The following is a 22,275-nucleotide window of genomic DNA, read 5'->3' as shown; positions in this document are numbered from 1 at the left end:
ATGTGTTTAGTTTTGGGGCGTCAAAGGAAAAGCCATCTTTTAGAGATGGGCTCTCTTGTTTCAGTGGCGAGACTGGGCAATTCGTGGAAGGGAGCAGAACTAGAGAATCGATGTGCAGTGTTCAAATTGCCTGTTATTTCAGGTAATTGGGCAGTAGCACAGATAGCAGAGGTTTGAGACCCATACTATCCATCTCGGCCAGCTGAAGAGAAATGTGTTATCGATTGTGGAGCATAATAAATAAAACATAGGCCAAGTAACCCAATTCATCAAAATCTCTATTATCTTAAAAAGAACACACTGCAAAAATGTTCTTCAGAACTTAAAAACAGCTAAATGCAATAAATGCGCAGTCGATATGCTGATGTACCTCAGGTAATTATGACGCTTTATTCCTAATTAGCAATAAGAATTGTTCATTTATCCATACAACTCACTCCTTATTCAGTTTTTGTTGCAATCATGCTCACTGGAATTTTCCATGGATCGTAGAGTTACGCAGCACAGGAACCGATCATTTGGTCCACAATGCTTACGACATTTCTTTGACAGAACTATCCAATTCCCTGCTCTTTCTCGCGTAACCCTGAACATTCTGGCCTTTCATCCAATTCCCTTTTAAAATGTTGAATCTGCTTTCACCGCCCTTCCAGGCAGTGCATTTCAGATAATAACAGCAGACTATATAAAAACCATTCGGAGCAGCACGGTGGTGCAGTGGTTAGCACTGCTGCCTCATGGCGCCGAGGTCCCAGGTTCGATCCCGGCTCTGGGTCACTGTCCGTGTGGAGTTTGCGCATTCTCCCCGTGTATGCGTGGGTTTTGCCCCCACGACCCAAAGATGTGCAGGCTAGGTGGATTGGCCACGCTCAATTGCCCTTGAATTGGGTACTCTAAATTTAGTTTAAAAAACAGTTCTCCTTCCCTCTCCATCTTACAAAAATTCCATTAAATCTATGTTCTCAGGTTACTGAACCCTGGAAGCAGATTCGCCCAACATTCGCTTTTTGAAGCCTCACATTGTATTGAGCACAGGCCAGGGATGCAGCAAAGATTTCTTCTGGCTCATTAGCAATGAGGGAGATAATGGGCGTGATTCTCCCAGCCCCGCACCAGGCCAGAGAATCGCCACAACAGCGGCGCGCTGCCGCGACGCCAGTGCGCGATTCTCCAAGGTGCGGAGAATCGGTGCCATTTGCGCCGGCGCGTTTGGCGCGGCGCCGGTCGCGGGCCGCGGCAGGGCTGCAGATTCTCCGGGCCAGATGGGCCGAGCGGATAAAGCAGAGTCCCGCCGGTGTCGTTCACCCCTGGTCGCTGCCGGCGGGAACTCTGCGCGAAGGGTCGGGGGGGGGGGGGGGGGCGCCCTGTGGGGGGCAGGTGGGCTTCGTCTCCGGGGGGGGCCTCCGATGGGGTCTGGCCTGCGATCGGAGCCCACCGATCGTCGGGCCGGCCTCCCCCACCCCCCGGCTTACTTTGTTGCGCGGCCGGCCCCTGAATCCACACGCCATGTTGCGTCGGGGCCGGCGCGCTAAAGAAGTCCCCTGCGCATGCACGCGTTGGCGCGGCCCAACTGTGCATGCACGGGTTGGGGCGGCACCTATTTGGCGCCGGGAAGGGAGACTGGAGCGGCACGAACCGCTCCAGCGCTGTGCTGGCCCCCTGTGGGGCCAGAATCAGTAGTCTTCGCGCCCGTTTCACGCCGTTGTGAACACTTAGTCTCCATTTTGGAGAATCGTGCCCAATACATTTTGTATCAGTATTATTCATCAATAATGCTGTCTTCACAGACCAGGAACATTTGACTATTGGTGTTTTGTCTTGGAACAATTAATGAATGCATGATGCAGAGATCTTACCCCATGCATTCAGAAAGTAAAATGGAGTGTCACGGCGCCAGCATTACTGAACAAAATCACTATTGAGGGAGCAATCAAATCATCAGAGCGAAATTAAAATAATCAGAAACCTGAAGTCCTGTGTCTGCCAGGAAAAAACCAAATCCTTTCAAAATTAATTGGAGTTGGTCATCAATGTCTGTTATTTCAACGTTTAATCAAGCTAATGGTATACATCAACTGAAAACTATCAGAAATACCACAGAAAGGAAAGACCAAGGTTTTATTTCATTAACAAGGTTTTAGAAATCATAGTGAAAATGATCTGGACTAAAATTCAGCTGTTAAAATTCAAGGTCAGACCCCAGGTTTAGCAGGGTTCTGATTAAATGATGTCTGCTTTTGGATATGGGCAAATGCAGGCCCTTCGAAATCAAATAAAACCAGGGGCTGGATTCTTCCCCCACCCCCACCGGCTGCAAGATCGCCACGGGTGGGACCCGGACCACGTAAAGGTCCACTGACTTCGGGCGGGAATTTCCGGTCGCCGGGCAGGCGCGGCTGGAGAATCCCGCCCCAGAACTGATGTAACTGCATTAATGGCAGCTTAAAAATGGAGAGGTAGGTTAGAGTTAAACGTAGGATGCGCTTTCGGAGTAATGGCCCCAATACCCTGGGTGCAGAGGGTTCTTACCCCAGTAGTACACAACATGGTAGCAGGAGGCCACAGTGTGTCGGAAGCTGTCTTGCTCCTCTTTGTCCGTGTTGTGACTGTGACCAGTTCTGACACGGTACCCGTTTCGGAAAAGGTCTCCCAGTGACTTCTTGCGTCTCCTGGTGCTTTGCAACGTCTCTGTCCTTGTAGATCCATTGGGGGCACGGTAGACTAAAATTTTACTTGGAATCATGATTTGCAACGTTTCACCAGCTGATTCCAAAGAGCTACCGTGTGTCACGTTCCTGCTCTTCCTGCAGATTCCTCGACATTTCAAAGTGAGTGCCCAGTTTCTGAAGTTTCCTGGTGCTAAATCACCTCTCTGTGCATTCAACTGTTTCACCCACTGCTCATTATTAAAATGTGTCCACTTCCATTGAATCTGATCAACAAAGCTCCTTCTTAAAGATGAAAGTGCCTTCCCTGACCCAAAGTCCTTTACCAGCCAACAAAGTACTTTTGAAGTGTAGTCACTCTTGTAATGTAGGAAACATAGTTCCTTCCCTCCTGCGACTGATGATGTTTTCCATCGCTAGGTTAGAGTGAACTTAATTCCGGCACTGCGCCTACAGAATCGAGGAACCAAATAACACACTTGTTCACCCACAGCACACTTCAGAGACAGCCAGCTGTGTTCAGCCAGAAACAAATAGAACGACACAGGACAATGAGATGCAGGGACCTCCCACAGCTGCAGCTATGATCCTTGATACAGCAAAGCTTTAAAAGCCATTTTCCATCAGGATATTACAACATAAGCTCCTTTTCGATTCACCCAGGAGAATCACCCCTTGACTGTAAAGAACAGACCTGCTGCTTCTGCAGCTTGCTATTCCCATCTGCAGCTGGAGCCTCATGCAGAATTTTGCACTTTGTTACTCTATACTATTTACACCAAGTCCTCAGGAGGTGTTTCATGGCTGATTTTTCATTGTGTACCTGTGGCGACTTGAGCGCTACCAGTCCTTATTTACACTGAACTGTGCAAAGCAGCGAGAGCTCTTGCAATCATCCAACTCTTCAGGGATTTAGATCAGGCTAAATGAAAAAAAAAATAATCCTAACTTAATCACAACTCCACAGACCTGATGCTGTTGTCTGGTTACTGGCTATTTTCAGTCGTCTCTTGCAAACAGCTGTCAGATTTAATTTGCAGAGTTTCTTGTGCAATTACAAATCAGCTACCATTTTAAAAATTAATGAACCCAATATAATCTTTAAATGCTTTCTAACGGTGCACCTATAAAGCGATGATTTCAGTCTACAAAATCTGGCATTTTCAAACATGGCTTTGCACAATTTTAGTGCCAACAGTTTCTCCATAAACCAGACAACTTGAGTACGATGAAAATTCTCTCAATGAACTCAGGAAACGGAAGGAGAAGAGTGAGCCCTGAGAAAAACCCGACAAGGCTCTACACACACTTAGACAGAATGACATCAAATGTTGTCATCACAGGAAAATGACACATATTGTGAGGGAAAAAACTTTGGTCATTTGGACAAGGACTTTGTTCACATTTATTTTGGAACCAATGGTCCTGAAGCCAGAGGTCAGAGTATTGCCCATCTGTACAAAGATTTACATTTCGGAGAATCACTTCCTGAACGTCCCCCAGGAATACTCTACATGTGGCTCGCTCATCAAATGACATGAAAGGGCTTCAAGCAGCCAGTACTGGCTTCGGTCTGAATTCTTCTGTGGGTTTAAACATTCTCTTTGAAAGATATCCAAAAAGGTTTGAAATCATAGTGCTGAAAGCACAACTTTCACAAATGTGACCATGTTGAGCTTTTGTAGTTTAGCAGCCTGGCTGGTAAAGGTTATGGAATGAAGGAGCTTCATATCTTAGGATTGCCAAACCTCCCATATTGCCAAACTATAACATTTAGTTATCATCACTGAAGACGAAATGGTTGAGTTACTTAAACGAACACAATTCTTCTTCAAATTCCCATTCAATATCAACACAACACTGAAACCTGTGGGACTCCTAATGTCATCTGGGCTTTCATGCACCAAACACGAAAGCATAAGGATTCCAATCTTGTAACTTTGGTGAAAATAACGGGCGGGATTCTCCCAGCACTGGGCCGGGCCGGAGAATCCCCGTCAACGGGCCATGCCGCCCCGACGCCGGCACGCGATTCCCCGCAGAGCGGAGAATCGGCGCCATAGGCGCTGGCATGGTTGGCGCGGCGCCGGTCGTGGGCCGCTCTATGCGGCCGGCCCGCCGATTCTCCGACCCGGATGGGCTGAACGGCCGTAAGAAAAGAGCCAAGTCCCGCGGCGCCGTTCTAACTTGCTCTGGGCCGGCGGGACCTCGGCGTGTAAGGGTCGGGTGGCAGTGTTTTGGGGGGGGGGGGGTCCGATGTGGCCTGGCTCACGATCGGGGCCCACCTCTCAACGGGTCAGCCCCTGTGGCTAGGGGCCTCCTTTCCTACGCGCCGGCCTCTGTAGTCCTGCGCCATGTTGCGTTGGGGCCGGCGCGGTGAAGGGGGCCGCTGCACATGTCCTCGTTGGCGCCGGTGCAACTGCGCATGAGCGGATCCTGCGGCGCACAATTCGCGCCGGGATCTGCAGCTGGAGCGGCGCAAACTGCTCCAGCGCCATGCTGGGCCCCTATAGGGGCCAGAATTAGTCGTCGGAACGGTGTTTACGGCGGCGTGGACATTCTGCCGCAGCTTTGGAGAATCCTGCCCAACGTAGCTTGTGGCATTTGAAACAGATTAAAATCGGCAAATTGCTCTCTTCTGCATAATGATTTCCTTGCTGGGAAAATTCTTCAATGGATTTCCAGTCTAAGTAAATATTTGCCGCACAAAAACGGGTTTAAAATCTGCAGCTCTGCAATCCCAGATTTGAAATCAGGACAAGATAATGTGATGAAAATCAGCTCTGCAGCTTATGTTCAGCCAGTTGTGATACTCCAAATATTAACAACCCACAATGGCTGTGCTGTGAAACTGGTCCACAAACCAAGCACTTAAAAGCAGCTCAAAGATATAATTGAGTATTTTAGAAATATTTGATTTGTAACTCTGGGCAACGAGGTGTGGAAAGGGTTTTTGGAGCAGCAGAGAGCTAACATTACTAAAATAAACCACCAGATTGCTGTTAAAACCATCATTAATGCTCACTGCCATGGACTGGTTAACATGAGGTCTTTGTTATTTCAATGTCTAAACCTCATTTAAATAGTCCTATCACAGACTGGTGCATGTAACTTCGTGGCCAACGGGTGGCAGTGAGGCCTGGAGTTGGACACCGCTGGCAATCGAAAGAAATGTAAGTAACACTCTTACCCAAGGGACTTCCACCCTGATCCTGCTCGCCACGAAACGGAGACGGTGCACTGTATTGCAGAGTGAAAGCAAATGTTCTCCAGGCACATCTTTTGTTATTGGTTTCTTTTCTTGCCCCATCACTATTCCCTTTGCCCTGGAAGATGAACTCGTGTGCCATTAAATCTCTCCTGTCTTCCACCCTATCACAGGATTTCCTATTGTCCTTTTGCCAGCCAACTCTTGCTCTAAACCTGTTACATCGCTAACTTTTCCCAGTTCTGATGAAAGGTCACAGATTTGAACCATTAACTCAGTTTCTCTCTCCACAGATGCTGCCTGACCTGCTCAGGACTTCCAACATTTTCTGTTGATATTTAAAATATGGAAGATCTTTCGAGTGCTTTGGTCGGCTCAATTCTTCTCCTTAAAAGTTACGTGCACATTGTGCTATTCAGCATAGAATTTACCGTGCTGAAGGAGGCCATTCGGCCCATCGAGTCTGCACTGGCTCTTGGAAAGAGCACCCTACCCAAGGTCAACACCTCCACCCTATCCCCATAACCCAGTAACCCCACCCAACACTAAGGGCAATTTTGGACACTAAGGGCAATTTATCATGGCCAACCCACCTAACCTGCACATCTTTGGACTGTGGGAGGAAACCGGAGGACCCGGAGGAAACCCACGCACACACGGGGAGGATGTGCAGACTCCGCACAGACAGTGACCCAAGCCGGAATCGAACCTGGGACCCTGGAGCTGTGAAGCAATTGTGCTATCCACAATGCTACCGTGCTGCCCCAGCATGACTGACATCGGTAAAGGTTAGCTATGGAATTACGGAATTCAGAACGTTACTGCACTGTTCATTCGTTTAGACAAGTACCGCAATGTGGTTTCCTCTTAAATGCACTCTAAAATGGCCTTGCAAGCCATTCAGTTGTATCAAGCCACTACAAAGTCTAAAAGCAATGAAATCAGACAGACCATTTGGCATCAACCAAGACACTGGAAACAATGGTGGGCAGCACGGTAGCACAGTGGATAGCACTGTGGTTTCACAGCGCCAGGGTCCCAGGTTCGATTTCCTGCTGGGTCACTGTCTGTGCGGAGTCTGCACGTTCTCCCCGTGTCTGCGTGGGTTTCCTCCAGGTGCTCCGGTTTCCTCCCACAGTCCAAAGACATGTAGGTTAGGTGGTTTGGCCATGCTAAATTGCCCTTAGTATCCAAAACATTTAGGAGGGGTTATTGGGTTATGGGTATAGGGTGGAAGTGAGGGCTTAAGTGGGTCGGTGCAGACTCGATGGGCCGAATGGCCTCCTTCTGCACAGTATGTTCTATGTAAACGACAAACCCAATCTTGCCGACCTTTCAAAGTCCTCCTTTGCTAACAGCCGGAGGCTTGTGCCAAAATTGGGAGAGCTGTCCCACAGCCTGACATAGCCATATTCACCGCATTATGCCTTACAGATAATGTTGCAGGCACCACCATAATCACCCCAGGGTATGTCATGCCCCACCAGCAAAACAGACCCACCAGAGGTGGCAGCACTGTGATATGCAGTTGGCAGAGTGTTGGCCTGGGAGCCCTCATCATTAACTCTGGATCCCATGAGGTCTCATGGTACCAAGTCAAACGTGGACAGGGAAATATCCTGCTGATTACCATTTACCACCTTCCCCATCTCCAACTCAGCTGACGAATCATTACTCTTCCATGTTGAACACCAACTGGAAGAAGTACTGAAGCGGAAAGTGCACAGCATTTACTCTGGGTGGGGGACTCTTTGTGGAGTTAAAGTCCATCTTCACATTGAGGATACCCTCCATCGGGGTGCGTGGCACTGACACTGTGCTAAATAGGGTATATGGAAAACAGGTCTAGCAACTCAAGCGATGGCATCCATGAGGTCCTGTAGTCATAGGCAGCAGCAGAATTGTATTCAACCATTCTATGTCACCTCATGGCTCGGCATATCGCCCACTCTACCATTATCAGCACGTCCCGGGAATCAACCTTCGTTCAATGAAGAGTATAGGAGGGGTGCCAGGAGCAGCACAAGGTACACCTAATAATGAGGTGTCAACCTGGTGAAGCTACAGTACAGACTACTTGCATGCCAAACAGTGGATGCAGCTTGGAATAAACAGAGTTAAGAGGTCCCACAATCAATGGATCAGATCTAAGCTCTACAGTTTTGCCACATCCAGTTGTGTATGTTGGCAGACAATTAAACAACTCACTGAAGGAGGAGGCTCCAGAACTATCCCCATCCCCACATCAGAGCAAAAGACAAAACCGGAGTACTTGCAACCATTTTAACCAGAATTGTCAAGCGGATGATCCATCCTGATCTCCTCCTGAGGTCTCCAGCATCACAGATGTCAGCCTTCAGCCAATTTGGTTCACTCCATGTGACATCAAAAAAAGTCTAAAGGCACTGGATACTGCAAATGCTGTGGGCCCGGATAAACTTCCAGTAGTTGTACTAAAGAGTTGTGCTCCAAATCTAGCCATGCCCCTAGCCAAGCTGTTCCAGTACAACTAAAACCCTGCACTACCCAGTAACTGGAGTCCAGTCGACACTAAAGTCGGTGGAGTTGTGGACAGTGCGGAAGGATGTTACAAGTTACAGAGGGACATAGATAAGCTGCAGCGCTCGGCTGAGAGGTGGCAAATGGAGTTTAATGCAGAAAAGTGTGAGGTGATTCATTTTGGAAGGAATAACAGGAAGACAGAGTACTGGGCTAATGGTAAGATTCTTGGCAGTGTGGATGAGCAGAGAGATCTCGGTGTCCATGTACATAGATCCCAGAAAGTTGCCACCCAGGTTGAGAGGGTTGTTAAGAAGGCGTACGGTATGTTAGCTTTTATTGGTAGAGGGATTGAGTTTCGGAGCCATGAGGTCATGTTGCAGCTGTACAACACTCTGGTGCGGCCGCATTTGGAGTATTGCATGCAATTCTGGTCGCCACATTAGAGGAAGGATGTGGAAGCATTGGAATGGGTGCAGAGGAGATTTACCAGAATGTTGCCTGGTATGGAGGGAAGATCTTATGAGGAAAGGCTGAGGGACTTGAGGCTGTTTTCGTTAGAGAGAAGAAGGTTAAGAGGTGACTTAATTGAGGCATACAAGATGATCAGAGGATTGGATAGGGTGGACAGTGAGAGCCTTTTTCCTCGGATGGTGATGTCTAGCACGAGGGGACATACATTTAAATTGAAGGGCGATAGATAGAAGACAGATGTCAGTGGTACGTTCTTTACTCAGAGAGTAGTAAGAATGCCCTGCCTGCAACAGTAATGGACTCGCCAACACTAAGGACATCAAAATGGCCATTGGATAGACATATGGACAATAAGGGAATAGTGTAGATGGGCTTTAGAGTGGTTTCACAGGTCGTCGCAACATCGAGGGCCGAAGGGCCTGTACTGCACTGTAATGTTCTATGTTCTATGTGGAAAATTGCACAGGAATGTCTTGTGCACAAATAGTAGCAGAAATCCAATCCAGCCAATTATCTCCCCATCAGTATATACTTGGATCACCAGCAAAGTGGTGGAAGGAGTCATTAACTGAGTTTTCAAGTGGTACTCACTCAGCTTACTGATGCCCAGTTTGGGTTCTGCTCCTGACCCCATTACAGCCTTGGTCAAAACATGTAACAAAAGAGCTAAACTCCAGAGGTGCAAATGGTTGATATTAACATCAAGGCAGAAATTTGCTGAGTGCGGTATAAAGGAGCCCCAGCAAATTTGAAGTCAATGAGAATCAGGGTATATGCCTCACTACCCAGAAACAGACTTGGCATTGTTACTGGATGATCACCATTGCTAAATAACGTTTGATCAAAAATATGTTATTAATTTAAATAGTGAGCACTCAAGGAAATCCCATTTTTAGCTTGTATCTTTGTTCTTTTCAATTCAGTCCTAGAATGTTGCACAGGAGAATTAGGCTTTAATTTTCAGTCAGGTATTTAATTCCAGTCACATCATGAATGTGAAAGAGATGCTAATTGATTATAATCTCAGACAACCTCTATAAAGGACAACACATCTCTTCATTTTAGCACTCTGGAGGCTGCACTAATCTTCCCACTTCAAAATAAATAATAAACAGAAAGAGATTAATAATCGCTCATTCACTACCAGAATGCTCAGCATTTGTGAGCATTCAGAAATCCCTATTAATTTCCTAGAATTTAAAAAAAAACTTAAGAGTATGTCTTGATCTTTTGGGTCCCTGGAAGAGATGCAACAACACAGACATAATTGGGGGATTATGGAGAGGTGCTTGCTGTGTGGGGTAAGCGGTGCTGAGAGTGAGGACATTCGACCAAATTTGAGATCTCGTCCAGGATAGAAGAGTGATGCAACTCAGACATGGATCCATCTGCCAAAGGCAGTAACGCACTACCCAGTTTCTGGAACACTTTAGTTGCACATATACTACTCCCAAGCTCCAATATAAACTTAATGAAGCAGAAAATGAATTTAAAATGACAAGCAATCATTTTGCTTGTCACAAGGAAGGTCAAAATATTAAAAAAACTCCTGTACATTCTGATATACTAAATTTTACCCCATCAAACATATGAGCTGCACTTGGACTAGGTACGATTAAAAAAAATTTTTGTGCTCTGGGTGTGTATGAGAACGACATAGCCGCATTCGTTGCCAATTTAGTTGACCTGAAATAGTTTTTAGCGTTGAATGGCTTAGGCCAGATCCTGGTAAGAATCTAAATGATTTATATTTAGATAGTGTCTTCCACAATCTCAGGATTTCCTAACGTGCTTACCACATTAGGATGCAGTTCTTTTGAAGTGCTGTCACTGCTGTAATGTAGGACACGTGGCAGCCAATCTGCACACAGCAAGCTGCCACAAACAGAAATGGGATAAATGACCAGAATCTGGAGAGGGTTTTCCCAATGATGTCAGCCGAAGATTAAATATTGGCCAAGGCAGAACTGCCCTGTTATTCTTGATGTGGAGATGCCGGCGTTGGACTGGGGTGAGCACAGTACAAAGTCTTACAACACCAGGTTAAAGTCCAACAGGTTTGTTTCGATGTCACTAGCTTTCGGAGCGCTGCTCCTTCCTCAGGTGAACATCGAAGCTAGTGACATCGAAACAAACCTGTTGGACTTTAACCTGGTGTTGTAAGACTTCGTACTGTTATTCTTTAAAATAGCACAATGGGATATTTTAATAACACCCGAGAGGGAAGACGGGGCTTCAATTTAATGCCTCATTCGGAAGCCAGCACCTCTGGCCATGCCACAAAATGGCACTGTAGTGGCAGACCGGATTTTGTGCGATCTCTGGAGAGTGAGTTTCTTTTTCCTGAGGCAGATGAGTGAACAAGTTGGGTTTTTACAACCACCAGACAGCTTCATGGTTGCAAATGACCAGATTCATTCAAATCAAATTAATAATTTGTGATGGGAAGCAAACTCACAATCTCTAGATTTGTGATCCCATAAACCCTGGACTAGGGGCAGCACAGTGACGCAGTGGGTTAGCCCTGTTGCCTCACGGCGCCGAGGTCCCAGGTTTGATCCCGGCTCTGGGTCACTGTCTGTGTGGAGTTTGCACATTCTCCCCATGTTTGCGTGGGTTTCGCCCCCACACCCCAAAGATGTGCAGGCTAGGTGGATTGGCCATGCTAAATTGCCCCTTAATTGGAAAAAATGAATTGGGTACTCTAAATTTCTTTTTTAAACTCTGGACTATTTTACCCTCTTTTGTTACTACTAACACGTTGAAAGTAATATGTTTATTATTGATTTTATATGCTTAACAGAATTCCAATAGAAAATGTGCACTTGCACCCCACCAATGCATTAGAGTACAAAAGTAATTATGGTGTCCTAGGTGTGAACTGTGGCTCAATCGTTTATCATCACTGAGCGATCAGAGTGCGGGTTCAATTTCCACTCCAGAGGCTGGAGCACTTCATCCAGGCAAATACTACCGTGCAACACCGAGGGAAAGCTGATACGTTGGAGATATCAGCCATTTTTCAGAGGAGATGTTAAACTTAGGTTCCATCTTTCCTCTCAGGTGAGCATAAAAAAATCCCATGACTGTTGATTCCATTTCCCTTTCGGTCATTCAGCTGAAGCAAGCAACACATGATTTTAGTTTTGGAATTAAACAGCTTCAAGCTCCATAATCAGACCAAAGCCCTAAGTATGTCACTGAACTCAAAAACAGAGGATGCTGGAAGTATTCAGCCGGTCTGGCAGCATCTATGGAGAGAAAATGAAATGAAATGAAAATCGCTTATTGTCACGAGTAGGCTTCAATGAAGTTACTGTGAAAAGCCCCTAGTCGCCACATTCTGGTGCCTGTTCGAGAAACAGAGTTCATGCTTTGAGTCAAATAGGATGCTTCAACTCAAAATGTTAACTCTGTTTTTCCCTCCCCAGATGCTGCCAGACTTGCTGAGTACTTCCACTATTCTCTGTTTTTAGTTCAGATTTCCAGCATCTGCAGGATTTCATTTTTATATCACTGAACTGCCTAATTTCAGCTCGAAAGAGATCACTACTCTCTGCCACTATCGCATTTGCAACACTGTCCCACATGCAAGTCAATATCCTACTTGTTCTAGACAAGTTAATGTAGTTCCATCCTACATATACCTTAACTTATCTAGAAATCCCCAACTCTCATCCTTTCATATACAAGTCCCCCTCAACTAGCACACTGTCATTGTTGACCCATCCCAATTAATTGATTTCAAGGTTCTTGTCATTGTTTACAATTCCTTCCAATATCTAACTGCAACCTACCGTAACCACACCCTCCAGTCCAAAATTCCCCTTTGTAATCTACTTTTTGTTATATCTTGTTGTGTTTGTCATGATATCCACATCAGCATATCATGGTGCAATCTCACACACTGATGGACAGGCAGTTGGACCAACCAGCACACACAACATCACAGCCAATCACCAGTGAGAGCACACGCACTATAAAACAGGGAACACCACAGTTCCTGCTCATTCTACCAGGAGATAACTCAGAGCACAGAGCTCACAGCGTGCCACTCAGACATAGACCATGTGCTGAGTGCCTCACTATGATAGTGATAGGGCTGGGTCCACAGGTTAGCTGGTGAAGCACGTACCCAAGCCAGCAGTTAGTTGTAACCGTTGTTTAGACAATAAAACAGAGTTGTACCATCTACAGCCATGTTGGATCATTTGTGCATCAGAACACCCAACACGACAGTGTTTGTCTAAGGGGTTCAGGCTGAGCAGAAACTACTTATTGTCGTACATAACTATGTACAGATGTACAAGACAGTAGGCTTTTTCAGTTCAAGCCATGAGCTATATCTATTCAGGCCACCAGCAGACTTCAAGTCTTGTGACTCCCTTTACATCATCATGTGGGTGGTACTGTTTCCCCAGTCCCACATCAACCGTTACAATTCTGAAGAACCTATTACTGCATCTTTTTCTTAATCTGGGCTGCATGCTTGCCTCTCTCCAATGTTCCTTTGGTGACACAGTTTTCAGTCATCAGAGCCTGGTATTCGGAAATTCCCTTCCTAAATCCCCCAGTTGCATGACATCGCTCTCCACATCTTCAACATTCTTTCCCAACCCACTTCTTTAGCCTCACCTTTGATCATCTCCTAATTCTTCACCTGATTCCTGCTTGATGTCCAAATTCAAACCCCTACTTGTTCACTTTGGTAAAAGCTTCCAAAGATGTGCAGATTAGGCGGATAGGCCATACTAAATAGCCTCTTAGTGTCCAAAAACGTGCAGGTTAGGTGGGGTTACAGGAATAGGGTGGGGGAGTGGGCCGAGATAGGGTGCTCTCTCATAGGGTCAGTGCAGAGCCGATGGGCCAAATGCCCTCCTTCTGCACCGTAGGGATTCTATGAAAAGAAAAATACCGCGGATGCTGGAAAAAAAAAAAAAATTTTCTTCCTCTACAGATACTGCCAGACCTGCTGAGTTTTTCAGGCATTTTGTTTTTGTTCACTTTGGGATGTTTGTAATGTTAAAAGCAATATATAAGTTTTTCTTGTTGTTACTTTACATTTAAGTACAACATGTTGACCCATTTCTCAAGGAGACTTTTTTGAGGAAGGGTAATTTGACTTTTTAAACAGTTTTGTGTTCTGGGGAGAAAAAAAAAAAGGTCTTGATTCCAAAATCATTGCACAAACCATTTCATACACAAATTCATAACAGACAGTTCAATAAAACATGCATTCCTGAGTGAAGACTATTGTCCAACTACATGATAGCTATGATTCAATCAATACCACCTTCACCATCGAGTTAGAGGGTTGTGGGTTCACAAGCACCAACAGCTGGGTTAACACTCCAGTGCAATTATCAAGGCGTGTTAAACAGAGGTCCTGTCTCCTCTCTAAATTGGGCATTAAAGATCCCATGGCTCCATGCTGAAGAGGAGCAGGGGAGTTATCCTCAGTACCCGGGCTGATATTCATTCCTTAATCAATACCACTAAAACAGACTAACTGACCATTGTCACATTGTTGTTTATGGGAGCTTGCTGTGCGCAAATCGGCTGCCACATTTCCTACATCATAACAGTGACTATTCTTTAAAAGTACTTCATTGGCAAGAACGCACTTGAAGCTGTGAAAGGCAAGATATTAGTGTTTAAACTTTTCCCACTACTGAAAAAAAAAACATTTCAATTTGTCCAAATTGCTTACTCATTAAGAGAGACGGTTTCAATATCCAATCCCATGAATTAACTTTATGCTGACACAGGTTACAGAAGAATGTGAGGTGTATATGACAGCACTAAAGGTTTGTTGACACCACTATGTTAAGAAACTCCACCAGATAGCCAGGTTCAAATTGCAGTACAATGCTGGAACTCCAGCTTGAGCAAAGTACTGTGACACCTCCTGAAGGAATTAGTATCACACTGTTTGGATTTAACACCATGCAATGCATTAGAACCCGACTGCTAAGTCTGTTGGATCTCCTAAGCATGTTTTTAAACTTACTTAGCATTTTAAGTAAAGTGAAGAAAATGTGCCCTCCCGTTCTACACTTAAAATTGAACAGCAGAAAGGGGAGCACTAACCGAGCCTTTAGCACGCAGCTTTTCCTTTGATCTGACAATTTCAATCAAAGCCAAATATAAACTTGGTACTAACTGACTGGTTCAATCACAGGACAGTACCTGCAACATAAAAATGTACCTGTTTGATGCCAGAAAAGCTTTCAAAAGCATGCGAATGCAATTTATATAGAACATACATACAATGCAGAAGGAGGCCATTCGGCCCATCGAGTCTGCACCGACCCACTTAAGCCCTCACTTCCACCCTATCCCTGTAACCCAATAACCCCTCCCAAACGTTTTGGACACTAAGGGCAATTTATCATGGCCAATCCACCTAACCTGCACGTCGTTGGACAATTATCTAATCATAACTTTCTGGGTAATTTCAATGGGCCTCCTTGCTATGATCGCCCATCTCGTTAGCTGCTTCTAAACTACATCTGGCCTGTGGAACAGTGGTTTATGACTCCAACAAATGACAAACAGAAAAAATTGTTTTGTGATACATTAGCACGGAGGTACCACCAAAAGCATCAATCACCTAGTCAACAACTCGTGCTGTGAATGTAATGAGTGTTCCATTGCAAGAACGATGTTAGCCATCATCGGTGACTGTATCTTTCTGTGGAACCATACTAACGGTTATGGTAATAACTAGGAAATCTGGGGCGAAATTCTCTGGTATCGGCGCGATGTCCGCCGACTGGCGCCCAAAACGGCGCAAATCAGTCGGGCATCACGCCGCCCCAAAGGTGCAGAATGCTCCGCATCTTTGGGGGCCGAGCCCCAACCTTAAGGGGCTAGGCCCGCACCGGACGGATTTCCGCCCCGCCAGCTGGCGGAAAAGGCCTTTGGTGCCCCGCCAGCTGGCGCGGAAATGACATCTTCAGGCGGCACATGCGCGGGACGTTAGTGGCCGCTGACGGCATTCCCGCGCATGCGCAGTGGAGGGAGTCTCTTCCGCCTCCGCCATGGTGGAGACTGTGGCAAAAGCGGAAGGAAAAGAGTGCCCCCCACGGCACAGGCCCGCCCGGGGATCGGTGGGCCCCGATCGCGGGCCAGGCCACCGTGGGGGCACCCCCCGGGGCCAGATCACCCCGTGCCCCCCCCCCCCAGGACCCCGGAGCCCACCCGCCGGTAAGGTTTAATCTACGCCGGCGGGACAGGCCTTTTAGCGGCGGGACTTCAGCCCATGCGGGCCGGAGAATCGCAGGAGGAGGGGAGGGGGCTCGCGAACCGGTGCGGCGCGATTCCTGCCCCTGCCGAACATCCGGTGCCGGAGAATTCAGCAACCGGCAGGGGCGGGATTCACGCCAGCCCCCGGCGATTCTCCGAACCGGCGGGGGGTCGGAGAATCTCGCCCCAGATTCCAAGCACAACGCCATGTGTGATGACGGAGTAACCTTCAGGTCCGCCATCTCCTTTAACAAATATTGAACTGCGGAGCTTTCAGCTTTGGTGGCTTAAGCAGGAGAAGCAGGGAAGAGAATTCTTACAGCTGAACGGATCATTGAGCACCAAAAACCCAGTACTTGAACAAAGTCCTGCCAGTTTGCTGCTGTAGTTAGTGGGGCAATCTCAGAGCTGAAACTGTACACATACAATTACACAGAATAATTTCCCCAAATCCTGACAATTTTCCTGAATTGTGACTTGCAGCCAAGGTGGTTAAGCAATTCACCTGTCAGCTCTCAGCACATTTGATCTAATTGCTCACGTTCGTGCTCCACATTAGCTTCCTCCCGCTCTTTGTAATCTAACCTCATCAACATATCCTATTCATCTTTCTATGCGCTTATCCAACTTCTATTTAAATGCATCTATGCTATTTGTCTCAACTACTTGTGACAGCGAGTTCCACATTGTACCCAATCTCTGGGTGAAGAAGTTTCTCCTGAATTCCTTATTGGATTTATTCGCGACCACCTTACATTTATGACCCCTCGTTCTGGACTCCCCACAAGTGGAAACTCCTTCACCCCGTCTCCCCTATCAAATCCTTTCATAATCTCAAAAGACCTCTCTCTAATTGTCCCTCGGCCTTCTCTTTTCTAGAGAAAAAAGCCCCAGGCTATTCAGTCTTTCCCGAAAGGCATACCTCATTGGCATAACGTCCGTGTTCTGGTATTTGACTTGATTTATTATTGTCACATGTATTAGTATAGTGTGAAAATATTGCTTCTTGCATGCTGTACAAACAATGCATAGCGTACATAGGGAAGGAAGGAGAGACTGCAGAATATAATGTTACAGTTATAGCAAGGTGTAGAGAAAAGATCAACTTAATACGAGGTAGGTCCATTCAAAAGTCTGATGGCGGTAGGGAAGAAGCTGTTCTTGAGTTGGTTGGTACGTGACCTCAAACTTCAGTATCTTTTGCCTGATGGGAGAAGGTGGAAGAGAGTTTGTCCAGGGTGCGTGGGGTCCTTAATTATGCTGGCTGCCTTTCTGATGCAGCGGGAATTATAGATAGAGTCAATGGATGGGAGGCTGGTTTGCGTGATGGATTAGGCTACATTCACGATCTTTTGTAGTTTCCTGCGGTCTTGGGCAGAGCAGGCTCCATACCAAGCTGTGATACAACCAGAAAGAATGCTTTCTATGGTGCATCTGTAGAAGTTGGTGAGGGTCGTAGCTGACATTCCAAATTTCCTTAGTCCCCCTTAAAATCATCTTTAAACAATTAAACATGCTGAATTAGAATAAAATGCTCAAGGGTTATCTTGGAAATCCGTTCCTCATCAGTGAGCTAATGTAGGATCAGCAGGAAGGAACCAGATAACAAATAACTCCATTCATATTAGAGTTCAACCTGATTGGAAACACATTTCTGTCCACTTGATTGTTTACTGTGTTCCTTAAAGGTGTATTATCTTTTTTTCCTTTATAAATTTAGAGTACCCAATTCATTTTTTCCAATTAAGGGGCAATTTAGTAGTGGGGTGCCTGACACTGTGTCGCCCCTCACCCCCTCTGGGGGACTCCCGGAATCTGGCACATAATAATTGAATGTTCTTTTATTTTTCCTTAGATAGTTCAGGCAGTGTCCTATTGCCCCCACCCCCCTCCACCAACACCCCAACTCACGCCATCCCCACCACCCTCTTTTCCCCTCTCTCCGCACCATCTCCTTCCTTTCCCTTCTGTTGGTACAGAGGCGAGGGTATCTGGTCCCTCTCGCGCAAAGTTTAGTGCTTGTACTATTTGTTTTATGCAGAAATGTGTTGTGAACTGTTTAATAATCAGGGTATCCATCCTCCCCCCCCCCTCCCCTGAGAGGAGGGGACCCTGTTTCTCCAACACAAAATTAGTGTTTGTACCGTTTGGCCTTGTATATATTTTTTTACTGTTTTAATAAAAAGATATGGCCAATCCACCTACCCTGCACATCTTTGGGGTGTGGGGGCGAAACCCACACAAACACGGGGAAAATGTGCAAACTCCACACGGACAGTGACCCAGAACCGGGATCGAACCTGGGACCTCGGTGTTGTGAGGCAGGAGTGCTAATCACTGTGCCACCATGCTGCCTAAAGGGGTATTATTGTAATAAATATTTGATAAATTTTCTCTTGCCAATTTCTGTATGAACACATAAAATATCATGTAAATTAAGCCCAATGTATCAAATCAGTTGCCAATATTACCACTGGGACAAAAATTATAAACAGATTCATGGCTCCTTTCCTTACCAAATAACGAAAAGTTGTCATTCACCTTTTATCATCGATTGCCACACCTCAATTGTCCTTGACATTCTAGCATTGAGGGCTGCTGGAAGTAAAGATGAGCGACAGGCGTGTTATTGTGGGGGCACCAGGTAATGATAGATGTCAGGACTGTTGAGGGCTCACAAAAGCAGGGGTCACAGGCTGATGCAGGCTGTTCATTTGTTTGAATTTTCTTCCAAACCCTCTGCCTCCCACCAGGTGTCGGCGAGCAGCTTGGGCCTGACACGACACTTCTGATAATCGCCTCCCTTGCAAGAAGTGACCATTTGCTTCTCTAAAGCAGCGAGGCTGAATTCAGAGGGAGCTGTGACCAAGCCGCTCTCCCTGAAGAATGGAGCAAAGCGCAGGGAGTTTGAGACAAGGGAAGAAGTGAATAAAAAAAGGGAACCAAGCTCATGACAAAAGTAAATTGGGGCAAATCTTTAAAACAGCTAAAAAGCCTAAATTTGAAGAAATGGCTTCAGGTCAGAGAAATTAGTCAGCCTTCGCCTCGGCCTACATTAGGCACAGGCCTGAATGTACCAGATAAAGAAAAAAAGGATTTGCATTTATATAGCACCGCTCACAAGCCGAGAGCTTCCCAAAGTGTGTTACAGCTGATGAAGGACACGCCTGAAGTGCAGTGGCTGTTGTAATGTACATGCCATCCAATTTGTACACGGCAAGCTGTCAAAAGCGACAGTGAGATAATTGCAGACGGCAACATGGGGACAAAATATTGCAAGACTCGTAAAATAAGAACCTTGCCAGTGAGACCTTGTTTTCCGATTCCCCCTCACCCCGCTAGTGACGTTACGAGGTTCCCACCAAGATCGGAAACCTCATTTCAATACATTTAACTCTAATTAATGGGCTTCCCCAATTGTATCGTTACCCCCCCACAGATTTCCGGCTGCCGGCTTTTTCCGGGCCTGCCCTGACAGGGTGACAGCACGCACCTTGCCTGCCAATTTGTTTCTGCCCAGAATGTTGGATTATCTGGTGAGAAAAGCCGACTGCACAGCCTGCAAGTTGCATGTTCCGCAGAAACTGGAAAATTCAGCTCAAAGTTTCCATCATTTATTTAATAATCATTTATTAGCTGATGGATAAATAATGGCCAGGTCACCAAAGCAACCTTCTCTTCTCTTCGTCAAAATAGTGCCATGGGATCTTCTATGTCCACCTGTGAGGCTGGGCAGATCCCCGGTTTAACAGCCCATGCAAAAGACGACACCTTCGACAGTGCAGCACTCCCTCAGTAATGCACGGGAATGTCAGCCTAGATTTTGTGCTCAATTCCCAGCAGTGAGATTTGAACCCACAACCTTCTGACATGAAGGCAAGAGCAAAGTCGACACATTTTAAATCAGGTGGGAGGGGTATTCCTAGTCTCCATAAATATTATTTTAAAAGTTCTACACATGCTTTTTGAGACACCTGGGGTGGGATTCTCCCCTACCTGGCGGGGCGGGGAGTCCCGGCGGGATGGAGTGGCGTGAACCACTCCGGCGCTGGGCCGCCCCAAAGGTGCGGATTCCTCCACACCTTTAGGGGCCAAGCCCTCACCTTTAGGGGCTAGGTCCACGCCGGAGTGGTTGGCGTGCCACCGGTTGCCGTGGAAGGCCTTTGGCGCCAAGCCAGCCGGGGCTGAAGGGACTCCGCCGGCTGGCGGAAGACCGCGCATGCGCGGGAGCGTCAGCGGCTGCTGACGTCATCCCCGCGCATGCGCAAGGGTGGTCACCTCCGCGTCGGCCATCACGGAGGCTATGACCGACGCCGAGGGAAAAAAGAGTGCCCCCAATGCACAGGCCCGCCCGCGGATCAGTGGGCCCCCGATCGCGGGCCAGGCCACCGTGGGGACACCCCCCCGGGGCCAGATCGCCCCGCGACCCCCCCCCAGGATCACGGAGCCCGCTCGCGCTCCTGGTCCTGCCGGTAAGGGAGGTGTGGTTTGATTTACGTCGGCGGGACAGGCATGACAGCAGCGGGACTTCGGCCCATCGCGGGCCGGAGAGTCGCCGGGGGGAGCCCGCCGACCGGCGCGATTCCCGCCCCTGCCGAATCTCTGGTGCCGGAGAATTCATCGGCCAGCGGGGTCGGGTTTCACGCCGCCCCTCATCGATTCTCCGACCCGCCACTGGATTCTCCGGGTTACCAACCGCGTGCTGTTTGGCAGCACGCCATTCGCCGGTGGAAGGATTCTCTCTTTCCGCCGCTTGTGAATGGGATTTTCTGTTGAAGCCACCACACGGCGCCGGGAAACCCACCAGCGGGAGTGAGCTGCCAGTGGAAACAGAGAATCCCAACGATTGGAGAATTCCGGCCCTTGTTGGCCGATGAGAACTACATCACAAACATAAATCAAAATCAGGATTAACTGCATGCATTCTTTTCTGATTATTTCCTGCTAACCATCCATGGGCTTTGCTGCCCATTCCTCTACATCCTGCCACAGCTTTCTCTATCCGACTACAGAACCAAGGGAGCCCTTTTCTTCCTTGCTCCGGAATTTAGGTCTCCAGCGTGCATGCCAGTCCCTGGGCTGAAAACCCATCCACAGATTTCCTGGTCAAGATGATGGTCGACTGCTTTTCGCTCTACCTTTTGCCAGGTCAATCAACTTCAGCATCAAGCCTGCCAAGCGGTCTATAGATCTTAATGTTCTGAATAATGGGAACACCACTTCATAGAATCTCTACAGAGCAGAAGGAAGCTATACGGCCCATCGGGTCTGCACCGATCCTGTGAAAGAGCGCCCTAGCCAGGCTTCCGCCCTATCCCTGCACCCCAGTAACTCCACTTAACCTGAACATCCCGGGACACCAAGGGGCAATTTAGCATGGCCAATCCACCTAACCTGCACGTCTTTGGACTGTGGGCGGAAACTGGAGCACCCTGAGGAAGCCCAGACATGGGGTGAATGTGCAAACTCCACACAGAGAGTCACCCAAACCTGGAAGTGAACCCAGGTCCCTGGTATTGTGAGGCAGCAGTGCTAACCACTGTGCACTTCTGCAACGATAATTGAAAAATATTAGAACATAGGATTTAGGAGCAGGTGCAGGGATTCGGGCCGTCGACCTTCCTTCTCCATTCGATGAGGTCATGGCTGATCGGTTTGCGGTCCCAGCTCCATATTCCTGTCTGCCTCCGATAACCCGTGACTCCCTTGTCTATCAAACGTCTGCCTAATTCTGCTTTGAATAAATTCAACGATCCAGACTCCAATGCTTTCCACTGAATAGAATTCTATAGACTAACAACCCTCAGAAAATATTTGTCCTCGTCTCCATTTTAAAAGAGACCTCTTGTTCTTAAACTTTGTTCTAGTCTCCCCACAAGAGGAAACATCCTCCTGATATCCACCCAATCAAGTCCTCTCAGGAACTTGTATGTTTCAATAAGATCACGCTCATTCCTATAAACTCCAATGGGTATTGGCACAAACTGTTGAACCTTTCTCCATTCGATAAGCTCCTCCTCATCGCAGGAATAAGTCAAGTGAACTTTTTCGGAACTGCTTCTAACGCAATGATATCCTTTTTTGAATAAGGAGACTAAAAGTGTACATAAATAATTAATTTTCTATTTGTTTCAACGTGTGAAGTTAGAAACATAGCTTGTATTGGAGGACTGCGAAAAA

At 47.0% G+C, this 22,275-nt stretch overlaps 1 protein-coding gene across 11 annotated transcripts in view; it reads right to left on the bottom strand.

The window, feature by feature from the left end:
* Positions 1-22,275, bottom strand: part of kcnma1a (potassium large conductance calcium-activated channel, subfamily M, alpha member 1a) — a 1,078,085-nt gene that overhangs the window by 379,834 nt on the left and 675,976 nt on the right. Inside the window, exon 1 of one of the 11 annotated variants that reach the window (XM_072491605.1) lies at positions 2,530-3,094. The exons of the other annotated variants lie outside the window; for them this stretch is intronic. Coding sequence (XP_072347706.1) covers positions 2,530-2,743 — 214 coding nt within the window. The 5' untranslated portion in view covers positions 2,744-3,094. Of the gene's footprint in view, positions 1-2,529; positions 3,095-22,275 lie in introns of those variants that run through there. 11 annotated transcript variants of the gene reach the window in all.

Source organism: Scyliorhinus torazame, chromosome 28, assembly GCF_047496885.1.
Source record: "Scyliorhinus torazame isolate Kashiwa2021f chromosome 28, sScyTor2.1, whole genome shotgun sequence".
NCBI lineage: Eukaryota > Metazoa > Chordata > Chondrichthyes > Carcharhiniformes > Scyliorhinidae > Scyliorhinus > Scyliorhinus torazame.
This window is presented reverse-complemented; position numbering and strand designations above follow the sequence as displayed.